Source organism: Hemiscyllium ocellatum, chromosome 2 (genome assembly GCF_020745735.1).
Source record: "Hemiscyllium ocellatum isolate sHemOce1 chromosome 2, sHemOce1.pat.X.cur, whole genome shotgun sequence".
Lineage (NCBI taxonomy): Eukaryota > Metazoa > Chordata > Chondrichthyes > Orectolobiformes > Hemiscylliidae > Hemiscyllium > Hemiscyllium ocellatum.
Window position 1 is genome coordinate 93,611,301 of NC_083402.1, and position 27,866 is coordinate 93,639,166.

Here is a 27,866-nt window from a genome sequence, read left to right on the forward strand (position 1 = left end):
GCAAGCCACTTCTCAGCAATTCGTCTCAAATTGAAAAATCCAAAGTGCCATAGAAATAAACTTAATCATGAACTATGTTCCACTCTTGAGGTGCTTCAGTATAATTTGATGTTCACAATGCACGTTTTCTGTTTGTTATTTTTTTGAAACGTTGAATGCTAAATTACAACTTCCCATTTACATAGGTGTTCTCAAAAGTTGCCCTTGTGAGTGCAAAAAGAAAATCTTTGACAAAATTTGAATTTTCAGCAATGTTCAATAAATGGCCATTTCATATCACCTCTATGAACTTTAACATTTGTGTACTGGACCCTTTAGGAGAGTTCTTTTCATCTGCCTGAAGCTCCCATATGCAGGTTTTCAGCTCTGATATGTCGTAAAAGCAGTTGATGAACACAGTTCGTAGTACAATCATTACGATCGGTACTCCATTCATGGTTACATCAACTCGCTGTTAATGTTTCATCCACAGTTCCTTCATTATACCATTCATGCATAATCAGTAGCTATACTGTGCATTACAGTTAACAAAATTAGCATGCAACACCTTTGCTAAGCTGAAGACCATGATTGCTAAAGAACAATGAGGTATGCAGACAGAATAAACATTTACTTGTATTCTTCCTGTCTCTCACTGTTAGATTGTACTTGTTCGCGGACATGGACTGAATCTCTTCTTGCTTACATTTATTCTTCCTGAATTGTTCCAATGGCCTACTCTTCTTTAATCAACCTGTTCAGAGATGTTACTGCACCCCTCTAGAGAAAGTGGGACTTGAGCCCAGAAATAGGGACGATATCTCTGCAACACAGAGCCTCCCCAATTTTTGTTTTCAATAAATTTAGCTTCATGCAATATGTTATCATTAATGGTTAAGTTAATCAATGTAAACAATCATTCACATTAGTAGTTAAATGGCACAGTTGTAAAATTCACAGTGCAAGATAAAATGTATAAAACCCTAGTTCTTGCATGTGGCTTATGCAGCTTTGGGGGCAGATGTTGTATTACCACTTGTTCTGCAACTTGGGCAGCACATGCTTTGCATAGAATGCTCCTCAGCTGTGCACAAGAGGCTACAGACATCAATCCTAGGGTGGAAGCCTATTTGGGACATCGTACAGTATGGAGCTACACCAGTTTATATATGCTTACTTCCTTTCGAACTGGAGTGGAGAAGTCATGCTTCGTGATTCCTGTGGCCAAAAATGAAGTTGTCCAATTTCTTGCGCAATTTAATTAGTCTGTCAAGTAGACATAATACAGTCATTAATGTATTTTCAGTAGAATATCTGTATATAACACAACTTGGAACATATTATGTCAACTTTGTGGCTTCTCCCAATATACTGAATTAGTTTTATTGCCATGTACTCACATGAGTACAGGAAAAAATTTGCAAGTTGCCACTTACGATGTCAGCTTAGAAATCTAGGTACAGGTGCTTGAGTACAAATTCTTTTGTTTTTATATTTTCATCGTAAATTCTTTTTGTTCACATTTGTAGTGAAGCTGGTGTAACTGCACACTTATTATATATTCCTTCAAGCATTTTGCTGTCACTGTCTGAACTGGGATGGTGGCATGCCTTTAAAATTACTTGTTCACCTAGGCAGTTTCTATTATCAATATGGTCATAGAAATATCCTGGGCACTACTGTGAATGATGAATCAGTCAACGATGAAATCCGCAAGTGCAGAGCTTGTTAAAATTATTTAAAATATTGTGGATACGTGACATTTGGTTGTAGATGTTAATTTTTGTAATTGCCTTTTTTTTGGTGTGGATAAGCAAATTCGTGATTTCATGGATACAGAGGATTTACTATCGTTGTTTACAATGGAGAAAGTAGCAATACAGTAGTGAGTTTGCAAAAATATTAGGTTACTATATCATCATCAATGGTAAATAGTGTTAGAAACCTCATCAAATTTTCATTTTAAAAATTTTATTCCTTTATCAATTTTCTTGGTTTGGAGCTATGAACTGGGAACTGTGAGCTGAAGATGGCTTCTGGACTGTGGGTAACGGCTGATGTTAAAAGGAAAACAGACCAAACAAGCCTTTGTTCATTCATGAGGCCAACCCTGGAAGTTAATTGTAGGTTGGTTCCTGTTCAGAAGGTTCCATGGGCGCTCTACTGTGTTGGAAATACAGAGGTAGAAAGGCTGTTTTGGTTCAGCTGTCTGTTTCTTGTGTCATCATAATAGACATAGTGTTCTCAAAATTAAATCCAAATGTTTATTTGGAAAAATTTACAATTGCTGAAGTTCACACTGATTCAAATTCTGTAAAGCTTTCAATTCCATATTTAATAAAACTATGGATTTCCCCTTCCAAAAAGGATATTTTATTATATTTCATTTGGTGCCATGGAGATAGGTGAATTTGAAATTGCTGTCTGGTGCTGGTCTCAGCAACAAGACAGCCTTAGTGGATGGAAATTTCAAATTGCACGGTGTTAATATAATTAATGTTGTTAATTTCTGACCCCAAGACATTTTCACAATCAATTAATGTGCGTTTTTGGGCTCTAACATTTCCTGTCTTTTCTGCTCATTGGTACATTGGAGGTAATATGGCTCTTTGATTTGAATCATCCCCAATATAACATAGCCAGAAGAAATTCCTAATAGGTTTTGGCTGCAAAGGAGGTAGTAAGCGAATATCTGAATATTGCCTGCATTCGTGGTTTACTATGATTTGTTGTAATTATTAAACCTGGATACATTGGTGGTGATGAATAAGGGCATAAGATAAGGCTAATGGTGGGCAGTTTGCTTCTGGACATTGGTCTGGCTGTGAACAACCAGCTAGGGGAAGATGAAACCAAAACTATAATATCAGTGTCTTGAAATACTTGTTAGAAATGTGATTTGCCTTGATTCAGTAAAGAACCTACAATTCAACCTTTCTTTCTTGACTTCTTCCCTGCCTACAATACAGCCATCTTTCATTTTATCCCTTTTTGGTTATTTTACCTCTCAATTCCTGTCCTATTTTCAGAGTCCTCTGCCTGATCTTCTCTTCTTGCATTGCTTCTCAATCTTGATATTCCCAAGCCTCAAAAACTACATCCTTTTATTCTTCACCACCATCTATTCATCTTCCTCCTTCCTATTCCATTTCCTTTTGTGTCTATCCTGAGAATAAATCATGCCACCTACAACTGCAGCTTCAGATTGTCTAATGATTCTGTATTTTCTCACCAACACCCTCATGGCTACGTAGGATTAGCTCCAGTAAAAGCTTAAGCTTTACCTCTAGTGTTGTCCTTACTTTCATACCCTTAAAGTCAAAAGAGTATGTGTTAAATATGGAGTTCATTTAGCCATTGTTAGCTAGATTGGGCTGGACCAGATGAAGCACAATTGTATTTTGTATCCTCTGGAAAAATCACGCACTGCTCTGTGCTGGTTCTGCAAGTTTAAGCTGCTTCTATTCACTAACGCAGTCTTCTTTTTAATTTCTTTCCCTTTCCCTAATCAACTCCAGCCCAAATAGTACAAGTCATGAAGGTCAAGCTGATGTGTTCAGCCGTTTTTGCTATTTTCCCTCCATCTTCTCATTTGTCAACTTACAATTCCAACTGACCTCTGGACCCAAACCTGCATCTTTTTCTTATTCAGAAGCCTTGCGCTTCCATTCTTGTCCTTCTCTCCCTTATTTACACATTGACCCTCAGTGACATAATTGCTTAACCCTCACTTAACCCTCCAGTACCACTTGTCAAAATGCCTTTGTGATACACATTCCTCTGCAAATCATCCATCTTTTCTCCACCCCCGTCCCAGAAGTGAAAATCTTAACTGCATTTGCCCCATTTCTCCCTTTTAAGTATTTTCTAACTTTCAATTGGATCATCTCTCATTCTCTCTGACATCCCTCAACAAGTCCGGTGAACTTTCATTGCCTCAATGGCAATAACGTCATCTTAATGGTAAAGGAACCACAGCTGCACACAGTACTCCAGCTTTGTGATTCCTTATTCAAGCCTTTGAAATACTCAAAATTAGAGGTAACAAAAATTAGAGGTATCATTTCTGATAGGTTTCCTGCATTCACTTATTTTTGAAAGGATGTGGGCATCCCTCTTGAAGCCAATATTTGCCCAACCCTAATGGCTTTTGTATCCACTAGCTTGTTGGGTCATTTCAATGGTCAGTTAAGAGAGTGACATTACTATGGATCTGAAATTGCATGTAGGCCAGATCCATAAGGACAATCACCTTCCTTCCCTGAAGGAAATTGGTGAAGCACATAAATTTTTATGATAATACGTTTTGTGATCACTATTACTGCAACCAGTTCTCAATTTCTTATTTTTTTAATAGATAAATCCCTAAGACCAGATCAGGTGTACCCCATCTGAACTCTATGGGAATCTAGGGAAATGATTGTTTTGTCCCTTTGCAGAGATATTTATGTCATTGATAGTCACAGATGGGGTGCCAGAAGACTAGAGGTTGGCTAACATGGTGCCACTATTTAAGAAAGATGGTAAGGAAAAACTGTAGACCGGTGAGCCTGACATGGGTGGTGGGCAAGTTATTGGAGGGAAGCCTAAGTGACAGGATTTACATGTATTTGGAAAGGCAAGGACTGATCAGGGATAGAAAATATGGCTTTGTATGTAGGAAATTGTCTTTCACTATTTTAATTGAGTTTTTTGAAGAAATAATGAAGAGGATTAATGAGGATAGAGCAATAGGCGTGATCTATATGGACTTAAGTAAGACATTCGACAAGTTCCTCCATGGTTGACTGGTTAGCAAGGTGAGATCACATGGAATATAAGGGAGGGACAGCCATTTGAATACAGAACTGGTTGGAAGGTAGGAGACGGTGGTGGCAGAGGATTGCTTTACAGACTGGAGGCCTGTGACCAGTGGTGTACCACAAGGATTGATGCTGGGTCCACTGCTTTTGTTATTTATATAAATGATGTGAATGTGAACATAGGAGGTATGCTTACTAAATTTACAGGTGAAACCAAAATTGAAGGTGTAGTCGACAGTGAAAAAGGTTACCTCCAGAGTACAGTAGGATCTTGGTCAGATGGGCCAGTGGGCCGAGGAGTGGCAGATGGAACTTAATTTAGATAAATGTGAGGTGCTGCATTTTGGAAAGACAAATCGGGGTGAGACTTATACACTTAATGGTAAGGTCTTGGGAAGTGTAGCTGAACAAGGTGACCTTGGAGTGCAAGTTCATAACTCCATGAAAGTGGAGTTGCAGGTAGTTAGGATAGTGAAGGAGGTGTTTGGTATGCTTTCCTTTATTGGTCAGAGCATTGAGTACAGGAGTTGGGAGGTCACGTTGCAGCTGTACAGGACATTGGTTAAGCCACTTTTGGAATATTGTGTGCAATTCTGGTCTTTCTACTATAGGAAGGATGTTGTGAAACTTGAAAGGGTTCAGAGAAGAATTTACAAGGATGTTGCCAGGGTTGGAGGATTTGATCTACAAAGAGAGGCTGAATAGACTGGGGCTATTTTCCCTGGGATGTCAGAGGCTGAGAGGTGACCTTATAGAGGTTTATGAAATTGAGGGTGGCATAGATATAGGGTAAGCAGATAAGAGTTTTTCCCTGGGGTGGGGTAGTCCAGAAGTAGAGGGCACAATTTTAAGATGAGAGGGGAAAGATTTAAAAGCAACCTAAGGGGCAAATTTTTCATGCAGATGGTAGTTCATATATAGAATGAACTGCCAGAGGAAGTGGTGGAAGCTGGTACACTTATAACATTAAAAAGGCATCTGGAAGGGTTTAGAGGGATACATGCCCAATGCTGGCAAATGGGACTAGATTTATTTAAGATATCTGATCACCATAGGCAAGTTGGACTGAAGGGTTTGTTTTTGTGATTCCATGACTCTTGTTGAATGTTGGTTTCACCAATTATAGTGGGATTTGAACCCACGTCCCAGAGCTTTAGTCTCTGCCTTGAATTAGTACTCCTGTGGTGTCCTCTCTTTCAAATATGGTTAATATGTAAGCTGTCATGCATATTTATTAGAAAATGCATGTATAATAAGTTCTCTGGCTTTACTTTTGTGACATTTTGTATGATGAAATGGAACAGTGCAAACCCAGGAGAGCTGTACAGGACTCCCTTCTGCAAATCACTTGTAGGGAGGGATCGTGAGGTACAGTAAATAAGTTCTCACGCATGTTTCAGATATTTAAGAGAAGTTTGTGTTTAAATGCCAGCATGTGGACATTGCTGGCAAGGCCAGATTTCTTTTTGTCTGCTCCCAGTTGTCATAGAGAAGTCGAAGTCACCTTCTTGAATTATTGTTCAGGTGTGTTGTTTGTACAAATATAAAATTACTTAGTTATTGAGATTGTGAGGAAGTTCTCCCTTTGTAGAAAATTCTTTACCAACAGGAAAGTGAAATTAATGTGTACTATGTCATAATGAAGCATACTGAATTGCAAAATGAAGGATGAAATAGATATTGAGGTACAATTTATGATGCAGATATAAAAATGATAGCATAGATCAAGATTACAGAAGACATTGTACATAGCAATCATTCCAAACATAAATGTCCTGAAACTCACCAAAAATGCCTGGGAGTCACCAAAAATGGCCATCTGGATAATCTGCTTCATTGTATGGTAGATTGGTTACAGTACCAACAAGAGCCATGCAGCTGTTCATGTCCATGCTGGCCCTCTGCAAGACCAATGCATTTAGCACTACTTCCCTACATTTTCCCCAAAGCTCTACACCTTTTTTCGTTTTCAACAAACATCCAATTCTGTTTTGATGCTTCCATTGAACAGGTCATAGAGTCATAGAGATGTACAGCATGGAAACAGACCCTTCGGTCCAACCCGTCCATGCCGACCAGATATCCCAACCCAATCTAGTCCCACCTGTCAGCACCCGGCCCATATCCCTCCAAACCCTCCTTATTCATATACCTATCAAAATGCCTCTTAAATGTTGCAATTGTACCAGCCTCCACCACATCCTCTGGCAGCTCATTCCATACACGTACCACTCTCTGCGTGAAAAAGTTGCCCCTTGGGTTTCTTATATATGTTTCCCCTCTCACCCTAAACCTATGCCCTCTAGTTCTGGACTCCCCGACCCCAGGGAAAAAACTTTGTCTATTTATCCTAGCCATGCCCCTCATAATTTTGTAAACCTCTATAAGGTCACCCCTCAGCCTCCAACGCTCTCGGGAAAACAGCCCTAGCCTGTTCAGCCTCTCCCTGTAGCTCAGATGCTCCAACCCTGGCAATCTCCTTGTAAATCTTTTCTGAAACCTTTCAAGTTTCACAACATCTTTCCGATAGGAAGAAGACCAGAATTGCACGCAATATTCCAATAGTGGCCTAACCAATGTCCTGTACTGCCGCAACATGACCTCCCAACTCCTGTACTCAATACTCTGACCAATAAAAGAAAGCATACCAAACGCCTTCTTCACTATCCTATTTACCTGCGACTTCACTTTCAAGGAGCTATAAACCTGCACAAGATGGAGGACGGGAAAAATTTCTGGCTGTAAGAGCTGCTCCTATTTTTTTTTGAGGTATTTTAGGTGTTGGAGGTGATTTCCTCGCATTCCAGGAGCAGCAAATACTGTTTTATATACTGTTGCATTGTTTTGGAACTTTGGAAAAAAAAGTCAAAACAACAGCAGTTTAAGAGGGAGAAGAGCAGACAAAGGAAGCACATGGTGAGGACAGTGCAGGAGAGAGAGAGAGAGAGAGAGAGAGAGAGAGAGAGAAAACCTGCACAGTTACCGCCTTTGCTGTTTGAATTCGTGTATCACTGGACATCGAAGTGCATCTGGGAAAATTAACAAACAGTGAAATTCACAACTAATCTAGGAGGAACTGTTGGGCGAAGTTCACAGCACAGAATCAGATAAGTTAATTGTTGTTTTAAGTCTGTCCAAGAGAAAGGCTGCAGTAGTGGGTACAGTGGATTCTTTCTTGATTATATGTTTTTGGAGATGAGTCTCTTGATTAAACTTAAAATATAAGCCATAGCTATTAATTTAACCTGGGGCAGTGTTTGTAGAGGAATAAGACAGTGTTGTTTTCTGGGTCTGTAGATTGTGAAGGAGCAAAAATGGCCTTTGCAGTGATATGTACTTCTTGTCAGATGTGGGAGTTTAAAGAGACTTTAAGGGTTACTGCGGATTATATCTGCCACAAACAGCCAAGTTTCTGGTATTGAGACTGGCTCTAATGCAACGAGAGGTACGTCGGCTTCCAAGAGATCAATTGAGTTAGGGGATTTTGTAGTCTGAGGTACAGACAGACGTTTCTGTGGCCAGCAGAGAAAAAGCAGAATGGTGTGTTGTTTCCCTGGTGCCAGGATCAAGGATGTCTCTGAGAGGGTGCCGAATGTTCTCACTGGAGGAGAGGGGCCAGCAGGAGGTCATTGTCCACATAGGAAGGGAAGAGGTTGAGATTCTGAAGGGAGATTACAGAGAGTTAGGTAGAAATTTTAAAAGGAGATCCTCAAGGGTAGTAATATCTGGATTACTGCCAGTGCTACGAGCTAGTGAGGGCAGGAATAAGAGGATAGAGCAGATGAATGCATGGCTGAGGAACTGGTATATGGGAGAAGGATTCACATTTTTGTATCATTGGAATCTCTTTTTTGGGGTAGAAGTGACCTGTACAAGAAGGACGGATTACACCTAAATTGGAAGGGGACTAATATACTGGCAGGGAAATTTGCTAGAACTGCTTGGGAGAATTTAAACTAGTAAGGTGAAGGGGGGTGGGGGGAACCTAGGGAGATAGTGAGGAAAGAGATCGATGTTAGACGGGTACAGCTGAGAACAGAAGTGAGTCAAACAGTCAGGCCAAGCAGGGACAAGGTAGGACTAATAAAGTAAACTGCATTTATTTCAATGCAATGAGCCTAACAGGGAAGGCAGATGAACTCAGGGCATGGTTAGGAACATGGGACTGGGATATCATAGCAATTACAGAAACATGGCTCAGGGATGGGCACGACTGGCAGTTGAATGTTCGAGGATACAAATGCTACAGGAAGGATAGAATGGGAGGCAAAAGAGGAGGAGGGCATTTTTGATAAGGGATAGTATTACAGCTGTGATAAGGGAGGATATTCCCGGAAATACATCCAGGGAAGTTATTTGGGTGGAACTGAGAAATAAGAAAGGGATGATCACCTTTATTGGGATTGTATTATAGACCCCCCAATAGTCAGAAAGAAATTGAGAAACAAACTTGTAAAGAGATCTCAGATGTCTGTAAGAATAATAGGTAGTTATGGAAGGGGATTTTAAGTTTCCAAACATAGACTGGAACTGCAATAGTGTTAAATGGGGAGTTTAGATGGGGAGGAATTTGTTAAGTGTGTACAAGACAATTTTCTGATTCAGTATGTGGATATACCTACTACAGAAGGTGCAAAACTTGACCTACTCTTGGGAAATAAGGCAGGGGAGGTGACTGAGGTGTCAGTGGGGGAGCACTTTGGGGCCAGCGACCATAATTCTATTAGATTTAAAATAGTGATGGAAAAGGATCGACCAGATCTAAAAGTTGAATTTTTAAATTGGAGAAAGGCCAATTTTGACGGTATTAGGCAAGAACTTTCAAAAGCTGATTGGAGGCACACATTCGTAGGTAAAGGGACAGCTGGAAAATGGGAAGCCTTCAGAAATGAGATAACAAGAATCCAGAGAAAGCATATTCCTGTCAGGGTGAAAGGGAAGGCTGGTAGGTATAGGGAATGCTGAATGACTAAAGAAATTGAGGGTTTGGTTAAGAAAAAGGAGGAAGCATATGTCATGTACAGACAGGATAGGTCGAGTGAATCATTAGAAGAGTGTAAAGGCAGTAGGAGTATACTTAAGAGGGAAATCAGGAGGGCAAAACGGGGACATGAGATAGCTTTGGCAAATAGAATTCAGGAGAATCCAAAGGGTTTTTACAAATATATTAAGGACAAAAGGGTAACTAGGGAGAGAACAGGGCCCCTCAAAAATCAGCATGGCGGCCTTTGTGTGGAGCCACAGAAAATGGATATTTTGCATCAGTATTTACTGTGGAAAAGGATATGGAAGTTGTAGACTGTAGGGAAATAGATGGTGACATCTTGCAAAATGTCCAGATTACAGAGGAGGAAGTGCTGGATGTCTTGAAACGGTTAAAGGTGGATAAATCTCCAGGACCTGATCAGGTGTACCCTAGAATTCTGTGGGACGCTAGAGAAGTGATTGCTGGGCCTCTTGCTGAGATATCTGTATCATCGATAATCACAGGTGAGGTGCCGGAAGACTTGAAGGTTGGCAAATGTGGTGCCACTTTTTAAGAAGGGCGGTAAAGACAAGCCGCGGAACTATAGACCGGTGAGCCTGATCTCGGTGGTGGGCATGTTGTTGGAGGGAATCCTGAAGGACAGGACGTACATGTATTTGAAAAGGCAAGGACTGATTCGGGATAGTCAACATGGCTTTGTGCATGGGAAATCGTGTCTCACAAACTTGATTAAGTTTTTGAAGAAGTAACAAAGAAGATTGTTGAGGGCAGAGCAGTAGATGTGATCTATATGGACTTCAGTAAGGCGCTTGACAAGGTTCCTCATGGGAGACTGATTAGCAAGGTTACATCTCAGGGAATACAGGGAGAACTAGCCATTTGGATACAGAACTGGCTAGAAGGTAGAAGACAGGGTGGTGGTGGAGGGTTGTTTTTCAGACTGGAGGCCTGTGACCAGTGGAGTGCCACAAGGATCGGTGCTGGGCCCTCTACTTTTTGTCATTTACATAAATGATTTGGATGCGAGCACAAGAGGTACAGTTAGTTAGTTTGAAGATGACACCAAAATTGGAGGTGTACTGGACAGCGAAGAGGGTTACCTCTGATTACAACAGGATCTGGACCAGATGGGCCAATGTGCTGAGAAGTGGCAGATGGAGTTTAATTCAGATAAATGCGAGGTGCTGCATTTTGGGAAAGCAAATGTTAGCAGGACTTATACACTTAATGGTAAGTTCCTAGGGAGTTTTGCTGAACAAAGAGACCTTGCTTCTCAATGCGGAGGTGATTACAGATTTTCAAATCCTAACCACTCACCATAGGAAAACCATTTCACCCGACCTGCTTACCTTGCAGTCTTACCTCAAACAAAACACTAGATCTTGAGTAAACTGCTTGTCATCCATGGGCAGTGTCTGGAGCTGAATTTCCCAAATAGGTTTTTAAAGATAGTGGAAAAAAAATGTCTCTATACAAATCTTATTCACCATGTGTCACGTAATCTCACGTAATAGAGACCCAGATCATGTTTTCAGGTCCTGAGTTCAAATCACTCATGGCAGTTGGAGGAATTTGAGTTCAGATTTTTAAAAAAATCTGGAATTTAGAGTCTAATGATAACCTTAACTGTTCATTGTTGACAAATCTCATCTGGTTCAGTAATGCCCTTTTAGGGAAAGAAATCTGCATTTCTTTTCCAGTCTGGTCCACATTCGACTCTAGAATGGTGGACTGTTAACTGCCCTGTGAGCATTTGGGGATAGGCAATAAATGCTCACATTTTGTGAATGATTTTTTTTCTTTAAAAATCTGTTGAACTTGATTTAATAAACAAATGCTTTTTTTAATTAGCTGAGACCTGCAGATTAGATTACTTACCGTGTGGAAACAGGCCATTCGGCCCAACAAGTCCACACCAACCCGCCGAAGCGCAACCCACCCATACCCCTACATTTACCCCTTACCTAACACAACGGGCAATTTAGCATGGCCAATTCACCTGACCTGCACATCTTTGTGATGTGGGAGGAAACCAGAGCACCAGGAGGAAACCCACGGAGACACGAGGAGAATGTGCAAACTCCACACAGTCAGTCGCCTGAGGCCGGAATTGAACCCGGGTCTTTGGCGCTGTGAGGCAGCAATGCTAACCACTGTGCCACCCACGAAACTTTTGAAACGCTACACACAATTCAACTCCATCTTGTCAGGATAGCTTTCAAATTAAAATTTCATTCTAAGCTCCTTTTTAAATAGTTTGCGGGACATATTCTTCAAAATCTCACGGCTCTTGTAAAGCAAATTGCTTTCCTACAAGAGAGAAAATAGTCAAAATTAGATAAAAAGCAAAGAGATTGGAAAGCAAAGTCGGCAAAGTAAGTTTTAACATTATCTTCACTTCTACTACTAATGGGCTACAACAATTATTGGAATTGCTTGAATAAATAATTAAATTTGATATGTGAAGTCATGTAGTATGGATCAGTTAAAATTGGCACTTAAATTTTATTTTTAAAAGTTAAATATTCTTCTGACATATAACAAATGTTAAGTGAGCACACTGGTTTGGTATATTAAATTATACCTTACATCCAAGGTAAAATCAAATGTGAAATGCTAGTTTTCCATGAAAACATGTAAGGAAATGGCAACTGTATTTTGATAAAATTTCAGCTTTTTAAATATAATTTTTAGCATTTGAATTCCAAAACACACTGTCTGTTAGAATTTTGCGATAGGGTGACACTAAGTAATCCTTAGTGCACTAGCATCTACACTAACTGTTAATTTAAGATAATCGGTCAAGCTTGTACTGTGACTAATTTGTTTACTGCTTGAATTTATGTACATTCATACACGGGCCTGTTATCTGACATCAGGACAAGAATATGTTCATGCTTTACACTTTGTTTTTAAAATCCCCAGAAGCTAAGGAAGTTTAGTCCTCCAATTCACCAAGATTTTACCGTGGAGTAGACTTACCAACTATCTTTTGTCCTGCAGCATAATAATTGTAAACGTTGGCATTTTTTCGAATGAGTGTATAAACACACTGGTTCTGTAATGTTTCCCTTTTTCAGCAATACCCAAGTGATTTAAAATGACTCATGAGCCAACCAAAGCAACTTTTCTTAGACTCATACTGAGGAGTAAATGCCAACCAGTTGGTTTCTTGGCATCTATTTGTCATGACACTGAACAATTTGCCCTTTCGGGAAGTGGAAGTGGGCAATGAATGCTTCCATACAAGTGTCATTCTAAAAAAAAAGTAAATATAATATTAGAAAACTAATTCCACTTCAGATCCTGGGAGACACCATTAATGTGTGAAGAGAAATTTGAGTTCCCAGTTATGTTGGGAAAGAATAAGTCACAAGATTCCATGATTTAAAAACAAATGGATTTTACCACAAAAGAATCAAGTAAAGCAAACACTACAAAATGAATGTCTTTGGGTTATTGTGTACAATGTGCCATTGAATTTTTTTATCCTCCCCTTTTTCACTATGACCATCCTTCTGTCCTTTAGGGAAGAAAACTCTGCTGTTTTTACTTGGTCTTGCTTACATGTGACTCCAGATCTAGTGATGTGGTTGACACTGAAATGGCTAAACAAGCCACTTTGTTGTGTCAAGGTCCTACAAATTCTGATAAAAGGGATTGGGCAGCCAATTTGGCACTGACCAAGGCACTGGAAGTGATAATAGCACATATGAACCTACAAAATCCTGTTTACTGAGACCCACAGACCCATCTGAGGCGGTGGCACAGTTGTATACATGGAATTGGCTGGGGAAGTCCTCAACATTGACACTGGATCCAGTGATGTCTTGAGGCATCAGGCCCTACCTGGGTAAGGAACCCATCTGCTAATTATAGCTCCACTTCCCTCCCCACCCTCAAACAAAAAGGTTTTGAGATGTCAACCTGATGAAGACAGGCAACATAGCACTATAGAAAAAAAGAACAAAGGATTACAGGTGCCGGAAATCAGAAATAAAAGTAGAAATTGCTGAAAAATCTCAGTAGGTCTGGCAGCATCTGTGGAGACAAAAGCACAGTTAATGATGTAGCCAAACCTGATGAGGATTTCCAGCAATTTCAGTTTTTGACATGACTGCAGATTGTTTGTGTAGTACACAAAGATCACAAAGCTGCATTGATCTCTCATATTCCTGGGTTGAACTGCCAGTAACCTGATCCTAAAATGGCTTCTCCTATCCCTTTCTCCATGGCAACCAGAAACACCTTAGTCCTGTGTCCAAAAAGAAACTTTCATTTGTTAGCTAACCACAACAGCTTTTCGTCTTAGATGTGATGTGGAGGAGCCAGTATTGGAGAGGGGTGGGCAAAGTTAAAAATCTCACAACACCAGGTGTTGGTCCAACAGGTTTATTTGGAAGCACTAACTTTCAGAGCGCTGCTCCTTTATCAGGTGATGATCACCATCTGACGAAGGAGCAACACTCTGAAAGCTAGTGCTTCCAAATAAATCTGTTGAACTATAACCGAGTGTTGTATGATTTTTAACTAATTTCATCTTTAGAGAAATTAAAAGAATTTAATTTCTTTTAATCAAACAAGCAGGGTTTCGCACCGGTATTTACAATCTTGATCTTGAAATCAGCTCTTTGGCTTTAAGGAGATTTAAAGTCTTTTGGTTGTGGGTATGGCAAAAGCTGTGATTGTCCTTGAATTTAAACACTGGTCACCAACTCAATTTGAATTTTCTATGCGATTCTTACTAATTACTTCCAAGCTTTTCTCGTCAGGTAGACTCCAACACAGATCACATTATCCCTCTCATTTATCCTAAAGATAAGGCTGTACGCGATAACCATCTTACAAGTCAAAAGACAGAATGCTAAAAGCATTTCAGTTATGAAATCAGAAGTTCATGACAACTGTTGTCAGACTGAAATAAGAAGGTAACACCTGAACATTAAGAGTAAGCTATTCAGCACTTTAGAGCCTGCTCTGCCATTCAGTGTGATCATGGCTCATCTTTTGTTTGCAACATCAGAAATCGATTGATCTCAGTTTTGAGCATACTCCACAGCTGAAACTTCATAGCCCTCCAGAGCATAAGATTGTTTAAGATCTCCCTTAAGTTGTGATCTGTTAAACCTCTTCAAAAGTCGTTAAATCTATTTGTGCGTACACCTGGATAATTGAGTCGTAAACTGTGAAGAGGCAACTTCAGTTGATTTTGAGCTAGTAATTCCACAATTAAACATTTCGAGTACAAAACTAATTTAAGATGGTACGGAATGTTGCATCTATATATTCCTGTATTATAAAGTGGATCTTTTCATTATGTTACTGCCAATTTCAGGTTAAGGTTAAGATTAGTTTGCCTTGTGTTACAATGAGTCCCACTGCACTTTTACTCATAAAATATGTGCTTGGTGTACCTAAATATCTTGAGGAAACAAGGCTGGAAGTAAAATGAAAATCTGTATCTCCACTTGAACAGGTATGAGAAATCAATTGTTTCGTCTAATTAAACTCTCCCCAAAGGTGCAGAATAACATTATAGACTGTAAAATGAGCACATAGTAACATAGTGTTTTAAATTAGAATGACTGTGTTTTGTGTGTTGGTCAGATATTGCAAAATTTTAATATTTGATAGTCCTTATTTTAAATCGTCATCCAAGCACAAATCCAAAGTGTGGAAAACATGTTTTCGCTAAGGAGACAGAGTCCTCGTAATACTATTTATTTCATCATAGAATCATCCTTAAGAAAGTCACAGTGACTAATGTCAGAAATATGCTGTCTAATCTTACTTGCTTTCTGTGTCCTGTATTGCCATGATCTGTGGAGTATGATTTGCACGTTACTAAAGCACATAAAATCTTAGCATGATAAATAAAAGCATATAATCAAAGCCTGGCCAGCTTTGCACCATTGTACTGTATACTTTGAATGTTGTTAGTGTTTGTAATCTTTCTGTATGCAAACAATATAATGATGATATATTGGCCCAGAACTTCTGATGGCCAGAGTCAATGGAGCAATGAGACTAGAGTTGTGAGTCAGGACCACATGGAATTCCCATTGCAGTCGTCTCCATGGAAATTGCCTAAGAAGTTGGAACTCCCTACAAGAAATTTCCTTGTGTTGGAACCCTCTGAAAAAGCCCCTTAAAGTTGGAAACTTTGGTGGGTTCTGGCTATGTGCAGCTCAAAGCACACTGGCTGCTATAAAGAGTACACGGTTTCTAAAAGAGTTTTCTTCATTGCTGGATTCAAGGCTTCCTCAATAGGTTTGTAACAGGAGCTCCCTTTCTGGTTCTGTCCCGTTTGGCTCAGATATTCTGATCAGTTGTTTCAAAATGTACATCCCTGCATTGCTGCTATGCAAATCCGTGACTGATGATAAATGTTGAAAACCGTCCACTTCATCTTCCAACTTCTTGTCTTCACCCAACCCTCAACCAACTTAATAGTGTTCTTCGAGGAAGTGACCAAGTTAATAGAGGAAGGAAGGGCTATTGATGTCATATACATGGACTTTAGTAAGGTGTTTGATAAGGTTCCCCATGGTAGACTAATGGAGAAAGTGAAGTCACCTGGTGTGCAGAGTGTTCTAGCTAGGTGGATAAGGAACTGGTTGAGCAACAGAAGACAGAGGGTAGTTGAAGGGAGTTTCTTGCAATGGAGAAAGGTGACCACTGAGGTTCCACAGGGGTCAGTGTTGGGGCCTCTGTTGTTTGTAATATACATGAGTGATCTGGAGGATGGCGCTGTTGGTATGATCAAGTTTGCAGATGACATGAAGATTGGTAGAGTAGCAGAGAGCATAAGGCACTGTCAGAGAAAGCAGGAGGATATCGATAGACTGGAGAGTTGGATAGAAAAGTAACAGATGGATTTCAATCCAGACAAATGTGAAGTGATGCATTTAGGCAAGACTAATTCTAGAGCGAATTATACAATGAACGGAAGAGCCTTGGGAAAAGTTGATGGGCAGAGAGATCTGGGAGTGCAGGTCCATTGTACCCTGAAGGTTGCTGCACAGTTGGATAGAGTGGTCAAGAAGGCATATAGTATGCTTGCTTTCATTGGACAGAGTATTGAGTAGAAGAGCTGGCAAGTCATGTTAACATTGTACAAGACATTGATTTGGCCGCATTTAGAATACTGTGTACAGTTCTGGTCAACACATTACCAAAAGGATGTGGACACTTTGGAGAAACTGCAGAGAAGGTTAACGGGGATGTTGCCTGGTATGGAAGGTGCTAGCTATGAAGACAGGTTGAGTAGGTTAGGTTTATTTTCATTAGAAAAAAGGAGATTGAGGTGGGACCTGATTGCAGTTTACAAAATCATGAAGGGTATAGACAGGGTGAAGGATTCAATAATGAGAGGTCACGCTTTCAAGGTGAGAGGTGGAAAGTTTAAGGGGGATACACGTGACAAGTACTTCACACAGAGGGGAGTGGGCATTTGGAACGTGTTGCCAGTAGAGGTGGCAGAGTCTGGCACTGTAGCATCATTTAAGATGCGCCTGGATAAATGCATGAGTAGGTGGGGAGTAGGGAGATACAGATGCTTAGGAATTGACCGACAGGTTTAGACAGTAAATTTGGATCGGCTCAGGCTTGGAGGGCCGATGGTCCTGTTCCTGGGCTGTAAATTTTCTTTGTTCTTTCTTTGTTTTTTGTATTGGAGTTGCTCTTAAACACAAAAATATCATGCTAGTGCTAGATGCCTCGGTTTTACAGTCTGTCTGCTGTAGCTGTGATTAGATTAGATTACTTACAGTGTGGAAATAGGCCCTTTGGCCCAACAAGTCCACACCGACCCACCGAAGTGCAACCCACCCAGACCCATTCTCCTACATTTACCCCTTCACCTAACACTACAGGCAATTTAGCATGGCCAATTCACCTAACCTGCACATTTTTGGATTGTGGGAGAAAACCCACGCAGACACGGGGAGAATGTGCAAACTCCACACACAGTGTCACCTGAGGAGGGAATTGAACCCGGGTATCTGGCGCTGTGAGGCAGCAGTGCTAACCACTGTGCCATCATGCTGTGCATCTTTAGTATTCATTCATGTACAATAGCATTGCACTTGCAGTGCTTCTAATCAGAGAATGAAGGGGCAGTTGACTGATGCTTTATCATGCAAGAGTCTACGTTTATAATAGCATATTTAAGGGCTGTCTAGTTCTGATTTCAATGGTTTCAAAGCGCAGAAGAATGAAGAACAGCTATGAATAACTGGATTTATGAGCAGTTAGTGTCATGTTGTAATTTTTCATCAAGACTATAACTTAGTGTGTGACTGAGTTTTTAAGGGTTGTGGGTTTTTTAAAGTTTACTAATCCTCAATAGTGTTTTAAATCACATACCCAATAAAGCACCCAGTTGTGATTTGAAGGTTTACAGTTTGGATTGACCATTTTTGGGTAGACTTAATCTCGAGGAAGGTCAGAAATATTGAAGCATGAAGTATATATAATGTCCACTGAAACTTTTATTAATCTCCCTGTAATTGAAGGACACCCCCCCGCCCCCCAAAAAATGAATTTGACAGATTTTCACTGTGATGTGTGCATACAGCATTAATATACCTTTTACCCAAACATCTATTTACCTAGAAACAATAGTCTCGAGAAGAAAATTATTATGTTGGAACTTTTTGTTTATAAATGAAAAACATTATTTGAATTCAGCAGTCTCAATTTTCTCTCCTATTCTGGGAAAAAAGATTAAGATAAAGAATAGTGTTAAACCTTCTGCCAAGCTGGTTTACTCCTTGTCTGCCAGTATTATTTTCTTAAAACAAAATTCCTACGATATGATTCCCACAAGTCAAGGCAAGCAAAATGTATCTAGTTCTTGCTGCTGCTCCAACCCTGAACCGTAGGAGTTTTACAGATGATCAAGTATGCAGAGAATATAAAATTGGGCATTTTTGCAGTCTGCAGAATATACAAAATGTCCCTTGATGTATGTGTATTTATACGAAGACTACATTTTCTTGGAATAGAAAATAGAAGTTTGGGCACTGCAAGAAATCTTGCTGATTTTTCTTTTTTTTAATATATATTCTGGTTTGGGACTAGAATTGGGAATTGTGAGCTGAAGATGACCTTTTGAATTTTGGGAACCAGCCTTTGGAGAAAAGGAACAGACAAACAATCTTTAATTTGTTGGTGAAGCCAAATTTGGAGGCTAATTGCAGGCTAATTCTTGATCAAAACTGTTCACAACAGACAGCGACCCTGGGAAGAGCATTGTACTTAAACAGATTGTAGGGGTTGGCTATTAACGAAACTTATTAACTGGAAATGGTCCCAGCAAGTCTGAGAGAGACCATGTACTCAAGCAGAAGACAGATGTTGAAAGGTAATTGAGACCCCTCAAAGGCATGGACCAGGTTTGGAGTTGTTTTGAATTGTGTTTTCTGAGGGAGAAGAGTTTTGGCTCTGATGAGACAGCAGGAAGACTTTGGAGGTTTTGAAAACTGCCTGCCTAAATCCCTTGCCAGCTTTTGAAAGCCCAGAGAGTTGAACGTATTGCAGTCTTTATCTGAATGAACTGAAAAGGTACCTCTGATCAATATCTCAAGGAATGCAACCAATGATTTCATATCTATGCCTCTGAATCACTGCACCAAGAAAACCATTTAAGTGATCTGGCCAGTCTTGCTATTTTTGTTTCTCTATTCCTTAACTTTGTTTGTATTTCTGTCTTTAGAATGATTGGGGACTGTAAACAAATATTTCAGGTTTAAAGCATAGATGACATTAGATTACTTTAGTCTTTTTCTCTGTTTTATTATGTATTTAATATATAGAGTCTATTGTTTAAAACACAAAAATGGTATCTGAAATTAATTATTCACCAAGTCTGGGATTGGTTATTCAAAAGTCTGGTTAAGAATTATTGGAGTGACTAATGAAGATCTCTGAAGGTTTTAATTTTACCGAATTGCAAAAGGTTGATTTGATTCGGCTGTCTGTTGGTGTCATAACACAACAGCTGGATTGAGACTTCCGGCAGATGAGTTGACACCAGGTGCCTTTTTAGATTGAAAAGCTGCCTAATAAAAGCTGTTTGAATTTTATGTAGCTGCTTATCATAGACTGAAGGGGCAGTTGAACTCAGACCTTCAGAAAGAATGCAAGTGAAGACTATGGATTTGCAGGAGTAGGATGCTTCAGATAGAGCTCATCCGCTCTGTCCTTTTCCTTTTCTCTTTTTGTCTTTTTTTGTTTTTATTCTTCGTTCTCCTCCCAGCTTCCGGATTCCGTGCAAACCCGCCGTGGTGATCACTCAGTGGCCTCAGCATGGACTTCCGGTCTTGAGGTGTCTACTTGAAGTGTGGTCCCACCGTGGCTAAGCACTTAAGAAAAATTGTAATGTTTGAACTTTCAGCTTTTTGAGTTTTCTATATAAAACTAAAAAAGTCCACAATGTGTAACCTATTTACTGTAGTATGTTTTGAACTGTACTATAATTACTGCAGTTTTTAACTTTCAACTTCTTTCTTTCTATCTTGTTCTGAAGATTTTGCATCTAGGTACTCGTATTCAAGATGGCGCCTTGTGTGGCGACATTATGCACTTTTCATTGTACTTTTGTACTTGAGTACATGTGATAAAATCGAAGTCAAATCAAATGAAGATGGGTCTTTCTTTTCTCTCTTTTTCACTTCTCTCTCTTTCTCTCTCTCTCTCTCTCTCTCTCTCTTTCTCCCTTCCTTCCTTCCTTCCTTCCTTCCTTCCTTCCTTTCTATCTTTCTCTCTCTCTCTTTCCCTCTCCTCTCTCTTTCCTTCTCTCTCTCTCTCCTCTCTCTCTCTCCTTCTCTCTCTCTCTCTCCTCTCTCTCTCTCCTTCTCTCTCTCTCTCTCCTCTCTCTCTCCTTCTCTTCTTTCTCTTGTTTCTCTCTTTCTTTCTCTCTCTCTTTCTCTCTCTCTTTCTCTTGTTTCTCTCTTTCCTTCTCTCTCTTGTTTCTCTCTTTCTCTCTCGTTTCTCTCTTTCTCTCTCTCTTTCTCTTGTTTCTTTCTCTTTCTTTCTTTCTTTTGCTCTTTTTTCGCTCTTTCTTTCTTTCTTTCTCTCTTTCTTTCTCTCTCTCTTTCTCTCTCTCTTTCTCTCTCTCTTTCTCTCTCTCTTTCTCTCTCTCTCTTTCTCTCTCTCTCTCTTTCTCTCTTTCTTTCTCTCTTTCTCTCTTTCTCTTTCTCTTTCTCTTTCTTTCTTTCCTTCTTTCTTTCCTTCTTTCACTCTTTCTTTCTCTTTCTCTCTTTCCTTCTTTCTTTCTTTCTCTCTTTCTTTCTCTCTTTCTGGTTTTCTTTCTCTCTTTCCTTCTTTCTTTCTTTCAATCTCTCTTTCTTTCTTTCTTTCTTTCAATCTCTCTTTCTTTCTCTTTCTTTTTCTCTTTCTTTTTCTCTTTCTTTCTCTTTCTTTCACTCTTTCTTTCTCTTTCTTTCTCTTTCTTTCTCTCTTTTCCTTCCTTCCTTCCTTCCTTCCTTCCTTCCTGCCTTGCCCTGCCTTGCCTTGCCTTGCCTTGCCTTGCCTTTCTCTCTCGGTGAGAAATGAACAGGTAACTTCCAAATCATGCAAATCGTGTTCGGCTACCAAATTAAGGATCTTCTCTACAGACCAACAGTTGACAACAACGTGATATCGTACCACAATCCAAAGAATGTATGAGTCACCTCAATCCACCCTTGTGGGTTTGACTCTTAATCCATATCATTCATTCCTTTTATACTTATACTTTCCACCCATGATATTTCTGCAAAGTGTGATGTGAATGAATGTGTGCGTAGTAGAAATATAAGAGATATGTTGTAAGTTTGCATAGTAATAATTAATCAGTTTTACCATTTACTTAGATTAGATTATTTTTACTTAGATTACTTAGTGTGGAAACAGGCTCTTCGGCCCAATAAGTCCACACCGACCCCCCCAACCAGACCCATTACTCTTCGTTTAACCCTGCACCTAAAACTACGGGCAATTTAGCATGGTCAATTCACCTAACCTGCACATTTTTGTACTGTGGAAGGAAACCTGAGCACCCAGAGGAAACCCACGCAGACACTGGGAGAATGTGCAAATTCCACACAGTCGCCTGAGGCAGGAATGGAACCCGGATTCTCCAGCGCTGTGAGGCAGCAGTGCTAACCACAGTGCTGCCCATATCCATTTGTTAATGAATAAGTTTGTTTTGGTATGAGTTTATTCTGTTCTAGATAGCAGTCAAAGTCACTCCAGTTCCCAATTTTGTTGATTTCATTTGGTTGTTTATACATTTGTGACTGCTTGAGGAGTGATGAAGCTCAGTTTCCAGCGCACCCTTCTCATTAAAGTTGTGACACAGTCAGTTTTCATTTCATCAGCAAACTACTTAATCTGCACATGTGTGTTTCACTCAAAATCATTGACACGTTCCCAAACAGGTCTGCAGAAGCCCCTGAAAACAGTTTTGCAGTCGAAAAAACGTGTCAATGTAGCCCTCTGCAACTGAGGTAATTTTAGATCCAGCTCACCACTTTCATTTAGACCCATGATCTTGTAAACGTTTTGATTAGTTTGGTATGTTGCATAGAGCTGACTAAATGATAGTTGTTAGCTTAACTGTGATTTCTTTTCAGCAATTCGGTGCACATTTCATTCATGTCAATGCAAAGTAGGTACTGAATTTACCACGTGGCCTGAAATAGGTCATGAATTTTTTTCACCAACACTTGTACTGAGCTGGACAAGAAGAAAATATATAGGCATACTAAAGATAGCTGTTTCCCTGGAGCAAACATTTGGGGTAAAGAAATTGCAGCCCATTTGTGTTCTGCAGGGTCTCCTGAATATTTTTGTCTGAGGGCTGGCGTAGGAATCTGCAAAATGGAGAACAGATCAAACATTCGAATGGCCAAACTAATAGAGTGTTCTTGGCTTGCTGCCACAGTTTTCTGAAACTGCAATTTAGGGATACTCCCAAGAAAGGTCTGAGGGGGACCTGGCAGCAAGCCAGAGAAGACCCAAGAAGAAATGTTTTTAAGTTCTTGAGATTTTCAGGCCACGGGTCATTCTGACATTAAGGTTAATCATGCTTGAAAGGTATTCATAAAAGTATAATTTAAGAAAAAATGAATTCAGGAATACTGGTATCAATTGTGATTAATGCTTTTGCAGTTCACTGGCCGTTGGGCTGAAGTGACGCTTTATGGCAACATGGTTCGGACTGAATTTTGTATATGAAAGAAGTACGTGGTCTTTAAGTTGTGCGTGCAATTTGTTAATACATGTTTTGACAATCAGATGTGTTTTCGATGAACAGTTCTACTGTTTTTTTTTAACAGGATTCTTGGATCTGTGCACACTAAGTCTGGTTCCATGTAACTCTTAATATTATTACTGGGTGTCACTACAGCAACTCACTACATTGGTTGGGGGCTGTACATCACACTGTTGGCATCATTTAAGTTTTATCTAACCAAAAGTGAGCTACCTATCCAGATGAATGAAGACCCCATTTGGGAAGCGATCCAGTCAGAGGTTATCAATTGACGCAGCAGGTAAGGATGTTAAAACTGAAGGATATGTTTGATTTTGTCTGTATTTCCAACAAATTTCAAAATTTTTTAAAAATTGGACTGTAGATGAAAAATGCATCCCCCATCAATGCAACTGGTTTTGCTGTATATGCTCGATTGAATTGCTTTACAATTACTTAGATCATCTTTAATCCTGCCCTGGTAGGTGTATGGTTTGAGTAGCAAATACCATTACAATTATGGCTTCATCAATGATTGTGTACATTTTTTTTTTAAAATGTATTTGCAATATGATTTCAGTATAACTTGATCTGTTGCCCTGACAGTACAGTGATTGAGCTTTTCATCCCAACCAGTCAAAATGATTCTGTCTCAATTTAGACTTGTAAATGAATTATTGCTTCATAAGTACATGTTCTCACAGATGAATATGTTAGCACGGTGGCTTAGTGGTTAGCACTGCTGCTTCACATCACCAGGGTCCCAAGTTTGATTCCAGCCTCAGGCGACTGTCTGTGTGGAGTTTGCACATTCTCTCCATGTCTGCGTGGGTTTTCCCTGGGTGCTCCGGTTTCCTCCGGAGGTCAGGTGAATTGGCCATGCTAAATTGCCCATCGTGTTAGGTGCATTAGTCAGAGGGAAATGGGTCTGGGTGGGTTACTCTTCAGAAGGTTGGTGTGGACTGGTTAGGCCGAAGGGCCTGTTTTCCACACTGCAGGGAATCTAATCTAATCATAACAATTTACAGTGGGTAGAAGGTTCTGCTGGAAATATGGAAATAAAACACTGGTTTTGTACTGTACAAAAAGTTCTATAATTAATATATTTAATTTGGAGAAGGCGCATTTAAAATTGGCAAGCCAACAAAAAAAAGTGGAATTGCCTCAGTAGTACTGAACTTGAATTTTACTGAAATGAGATACATTGCCAAAGCCTTTAATATTCATCTGGAAAAATACAGGAATGACAACTTTCAGTCACATCAGTTTATGCTACAGGAGAAAGGGTGCTAATCAGTTTGTAAGTTGACTGTGATTGTTTAATTTGTAACATCAGAGAAAGCAACAGGAGCTCTAGTCACCTCATTCTTCCTGATTAATTTTAAAAAAGAAGTCTATGGCTTTAAAATATTCCTTGTTTTTGCAGAGAGCAGGTCTGTGTGTATGATTGTCACTTCTGGCAACTGCAAATGAATCATGTGAGCCTTGGGATTGTTTAGTAAAGTACTATCTAATTGCAGAATTACATAGGATATAGGTCATAGAATTAGGCCAGTCAGCCCATCAAATCCACTCCAACATTTGATCATGGCTGATTTGTTTCTGAACCCCATTGTCCTGCCTCTCCCCATATCCCCTTACTAATGAAGAAGCTGTCTATCTCTAACTTCAAGACGCTCAATCACCTAGCTTCCACAGATTAACCACCAAATTCCTCATCTCCATTCTAACTGATTGTCCCTTCAGTCTGAGGCTGTGTCGTCAGATCCTAGTCTCTCCTGCTAGTGGAAATATCTTTTTCATATTCACGCTACTCAGGCTTCTCAGGATTCTCTAAGTTTCAATGAGATCCCGCCCGCTTCATCCTTCTAAACCACTGAGTGCTTAAAGTCTCAACTGCCCCTTGTGTGGCAAACCCTTTATTCTGAGATCATTCTTGTAAGCCTCCTTTGCAGCCCCTGCAAAACCGGTACATCCTTCTTTAGATTTGGTGCTCAAACTGGTTACGATATTCCAAATGCAGTCTGACCAAATCCTTATACAGCATTCGCAGTACTTCCATGTTGTTGTATTCTATCCCTCTTGAAATGAATGTATTTGTCTCCCTAATGGCCACTTGATCCTGCATCTTAACATTAAGAGAATCCTGAGCTAGGATTTCAAAGTCCCTATGTGCCGTAGATTTCCAAAGCCTTTCTCATTTAGAAAATAGTGGACGCCTCTCTTCTTCCTACCAAAGTGCATTACCTCATACTTTTCCCCACATTGAATTGTATCTGCCACTTCTTTGCCCACTTTCCTATCCTGTCCAAGTCTGTCTAACAATGCACATTTCATTTTAGCCTTTATAAGTAGTTGAGTTACTATTTGGATACAGTATGTAATCTATTTATTACAAACAACTGAGGGAGCATGTGATTTGTTTAACGACTTGTGGGATTTGCAATCTACATTCCTGGTGTCACACTGGAATTAAAGTTCATAAGCAACATTGATGAATTATGTGGTAGGCAGAATGTCTTTGTTGTACTGATAGTTGCACGGGGGTGCCCTCTTTGTTTGTCTATTCTTATGCTCATGGACTTGTTGATCAATGTCTGCATTAATTCTCCGATGCATTAGCTAGGATCGGAAGTCCCTGCTGTATGCTTGCAAATGTTGAGGTTAAAGAAATCTTAAACAAATCTTTGGCAATGCATGCAACGTTGATGTTGATCAGCAGATTGGAGCCATTATTTTTGGTCCACTGTTGTATATTGACAAACCAAATTGAATTTGTTTGCTTTCACATTTGACATAAAATTAATAAAATATTTAAAAATGTACACTTTATATTGGTTGCATTTAAGGTAAGCACAGCCATTGTAGAAAGTCTTAAAATGAAGAACAACTTTGCTTAAATATGATTAAAGGATAACAAAACATGACATAACCTTTTTTAATTGTTTATTTAAAGTTTAGAGTCCTAGAGCTGTACAGCATGCAACCAGACCCTTTGGTCCAACCCGTGCATGCCAACCAAATTCGGGCGGTTCTGCTAAAATGCAGTAGTTCCATTCTCATGCAAGCCTGTGTTATAAGCAAATTGTGTAACAGCAGCACCATTTAAACTAATGGGGCTAGAATCAAGTTACAACCAATACCCCGAATTCATCAATCATGTTACAGCATATTCGAATTAACGAAACATGCTTTATAGCAGAATGACCTGTATCCTAAATAAATCTAGTCCCATTTGCCAGCATTTGGCTGAATTCTCTGTAAACCCCTCCTATTGATAAACCTATCCAGATGTCTCTTAAATGTTGCAATTGTACCAGCCTCCACCAATCCCTCTGGCAGCTTATTCCATACATGTGTGAAATGGTTGCCCCTGAGGTCCCTTTTAAATCTTTCCTCTCTTATCTTAAACCTGTGACCTCTAGTTTTAGACTCCCCCACCTTGGGGAAATGACCTTGTCTATTCACCCTTACCATGCTTCTCATGATTTTATAAACTTCTATAAGGTAACCCTCAGTCTCCAATACTCCAGGGAAAGTTTAATCAAGAGACAGATCTTAATAAATACATATAATCAAAAAAGAAACCACTCTACTCACCATTGTAGATTTACAAAAAAACAAAATCAGTAAGGTTATACTTAAAAACTAGCCACTTACCTGCTTCCTTCCCTTGAGCTCCTCCACACAGGTTCTTCCAAGGTCAGCTGTGGATTTCACTTTTCATTTATTTTTCTAACATCCAGAGATACTTGAAACTAAACTGCAGAGGCACCACAGCAGTGAAGGTTCAGTGCTGGGTCAGAATGCTGTGCAGGTTGACTTCTCCATTTGTTTTATTGTTTCACTTCTCATGTAGTCACTGCTTTGCCTCTCCTCTTCCTTTTTAAAGTGCCATTGTGCTACGACACAGAGGTGAATTAAATCTCTGTTAATTAAACTAAATACCTAGAAAAGCTCACCTCACCTTGTAATCCGTTAAAATATGAGTGACAGAGAGCTCACAAGTTCCACTATTTAAAGAAAATTACACCAATTTATTTTGTACTCCAAAAATGAACATTAGACAACAATGATTCACAACTCTAAGCCCCCTTTCTCATAACTGCTTACTAACTGCCTCCAACTGTGTGACAATATGCTGTTCCAATGAGATACTTATTAAACTTACATCAACTTAATTTCAAAACCACACAGTTGCTGTCGTATTCTGTGTCTTTCCTCTTCCAGCTGAGAATCTCCCTGGGTCATATGAAAAGGCACCTTTGATGAAGAGTGTTTCCTAAGAGAGCAAGATATTAGACTTTCAGGCTTTTCTGTCTTGATGGTGGTTGTGCTCTCTCTGACTAATGTCAACAGCACTGATGCAAACACTAGTGCAAAATTCTCATTTAGTATCTTCCTTCATCACTGCAGTTCCACACTTAGGCTGCCTTGCTAATATTTGAGGGGTCCTATTTTCTCCCTAGTTTCCCTTCTGTCCTTAATGTATTTGGAAAATCCCTCTGAATTCTCCTTAACCCTGTTTGGCAAAGCTATCTCATGTTCCCTTTTTGCACTTCTGATTTCCCTTGTAACTATCCTCGCACTGCGTTTTATACAGTTCTAAGGATACGCTCGATCTCTGCAGTCTGTACCTGATGTATGCTCCCTTTTTCTTACCAAGGCCTCAATTTCTCTAGTCATTCAGCATTCCATACACCTACTAGCCTTTCCTTTCACCCTAACAGGAACATACTGTCTCTAGACTCTTGTTGTATCATTTTTGAAGGCATCCTGTTTTCCAGCCATCCCTTTACCTGCGAACATCCGCCTCTAATCAACTTTTGAAAGTTCTTGCCGAATAACATCAAAACTT

The 27,866-nt window shown here is 39.7% G+C and overlaps 1 protein-coding gene across 2 annotated transcripts in view; it reads left to right on the forward strand.

Moving 5' to 3' along the window:
- The window catches only part of LOC132824229 (spindlin-W-like), an 81,354-nt gene that overhangs the window by 43,986 nt on the left and 9,502 nt on the right, over nt 1-27,866 (forward strand). For both annotated transcript variants that reach the window (XM_060838542.1, XM_060838551.1), the window contains exon 4: nt 23,094-23,309. In XM_060838542.1, coding sequence (XP_060694525.1) covers nt 23,255-23,309 — 55 coding nt within the window. In that variant the 5' untranslated portion in view covers nt 23,094-23,254. The remainder of the gene's footprint in view (nt 1-23,093; nt 23,310-27,866) is intronic.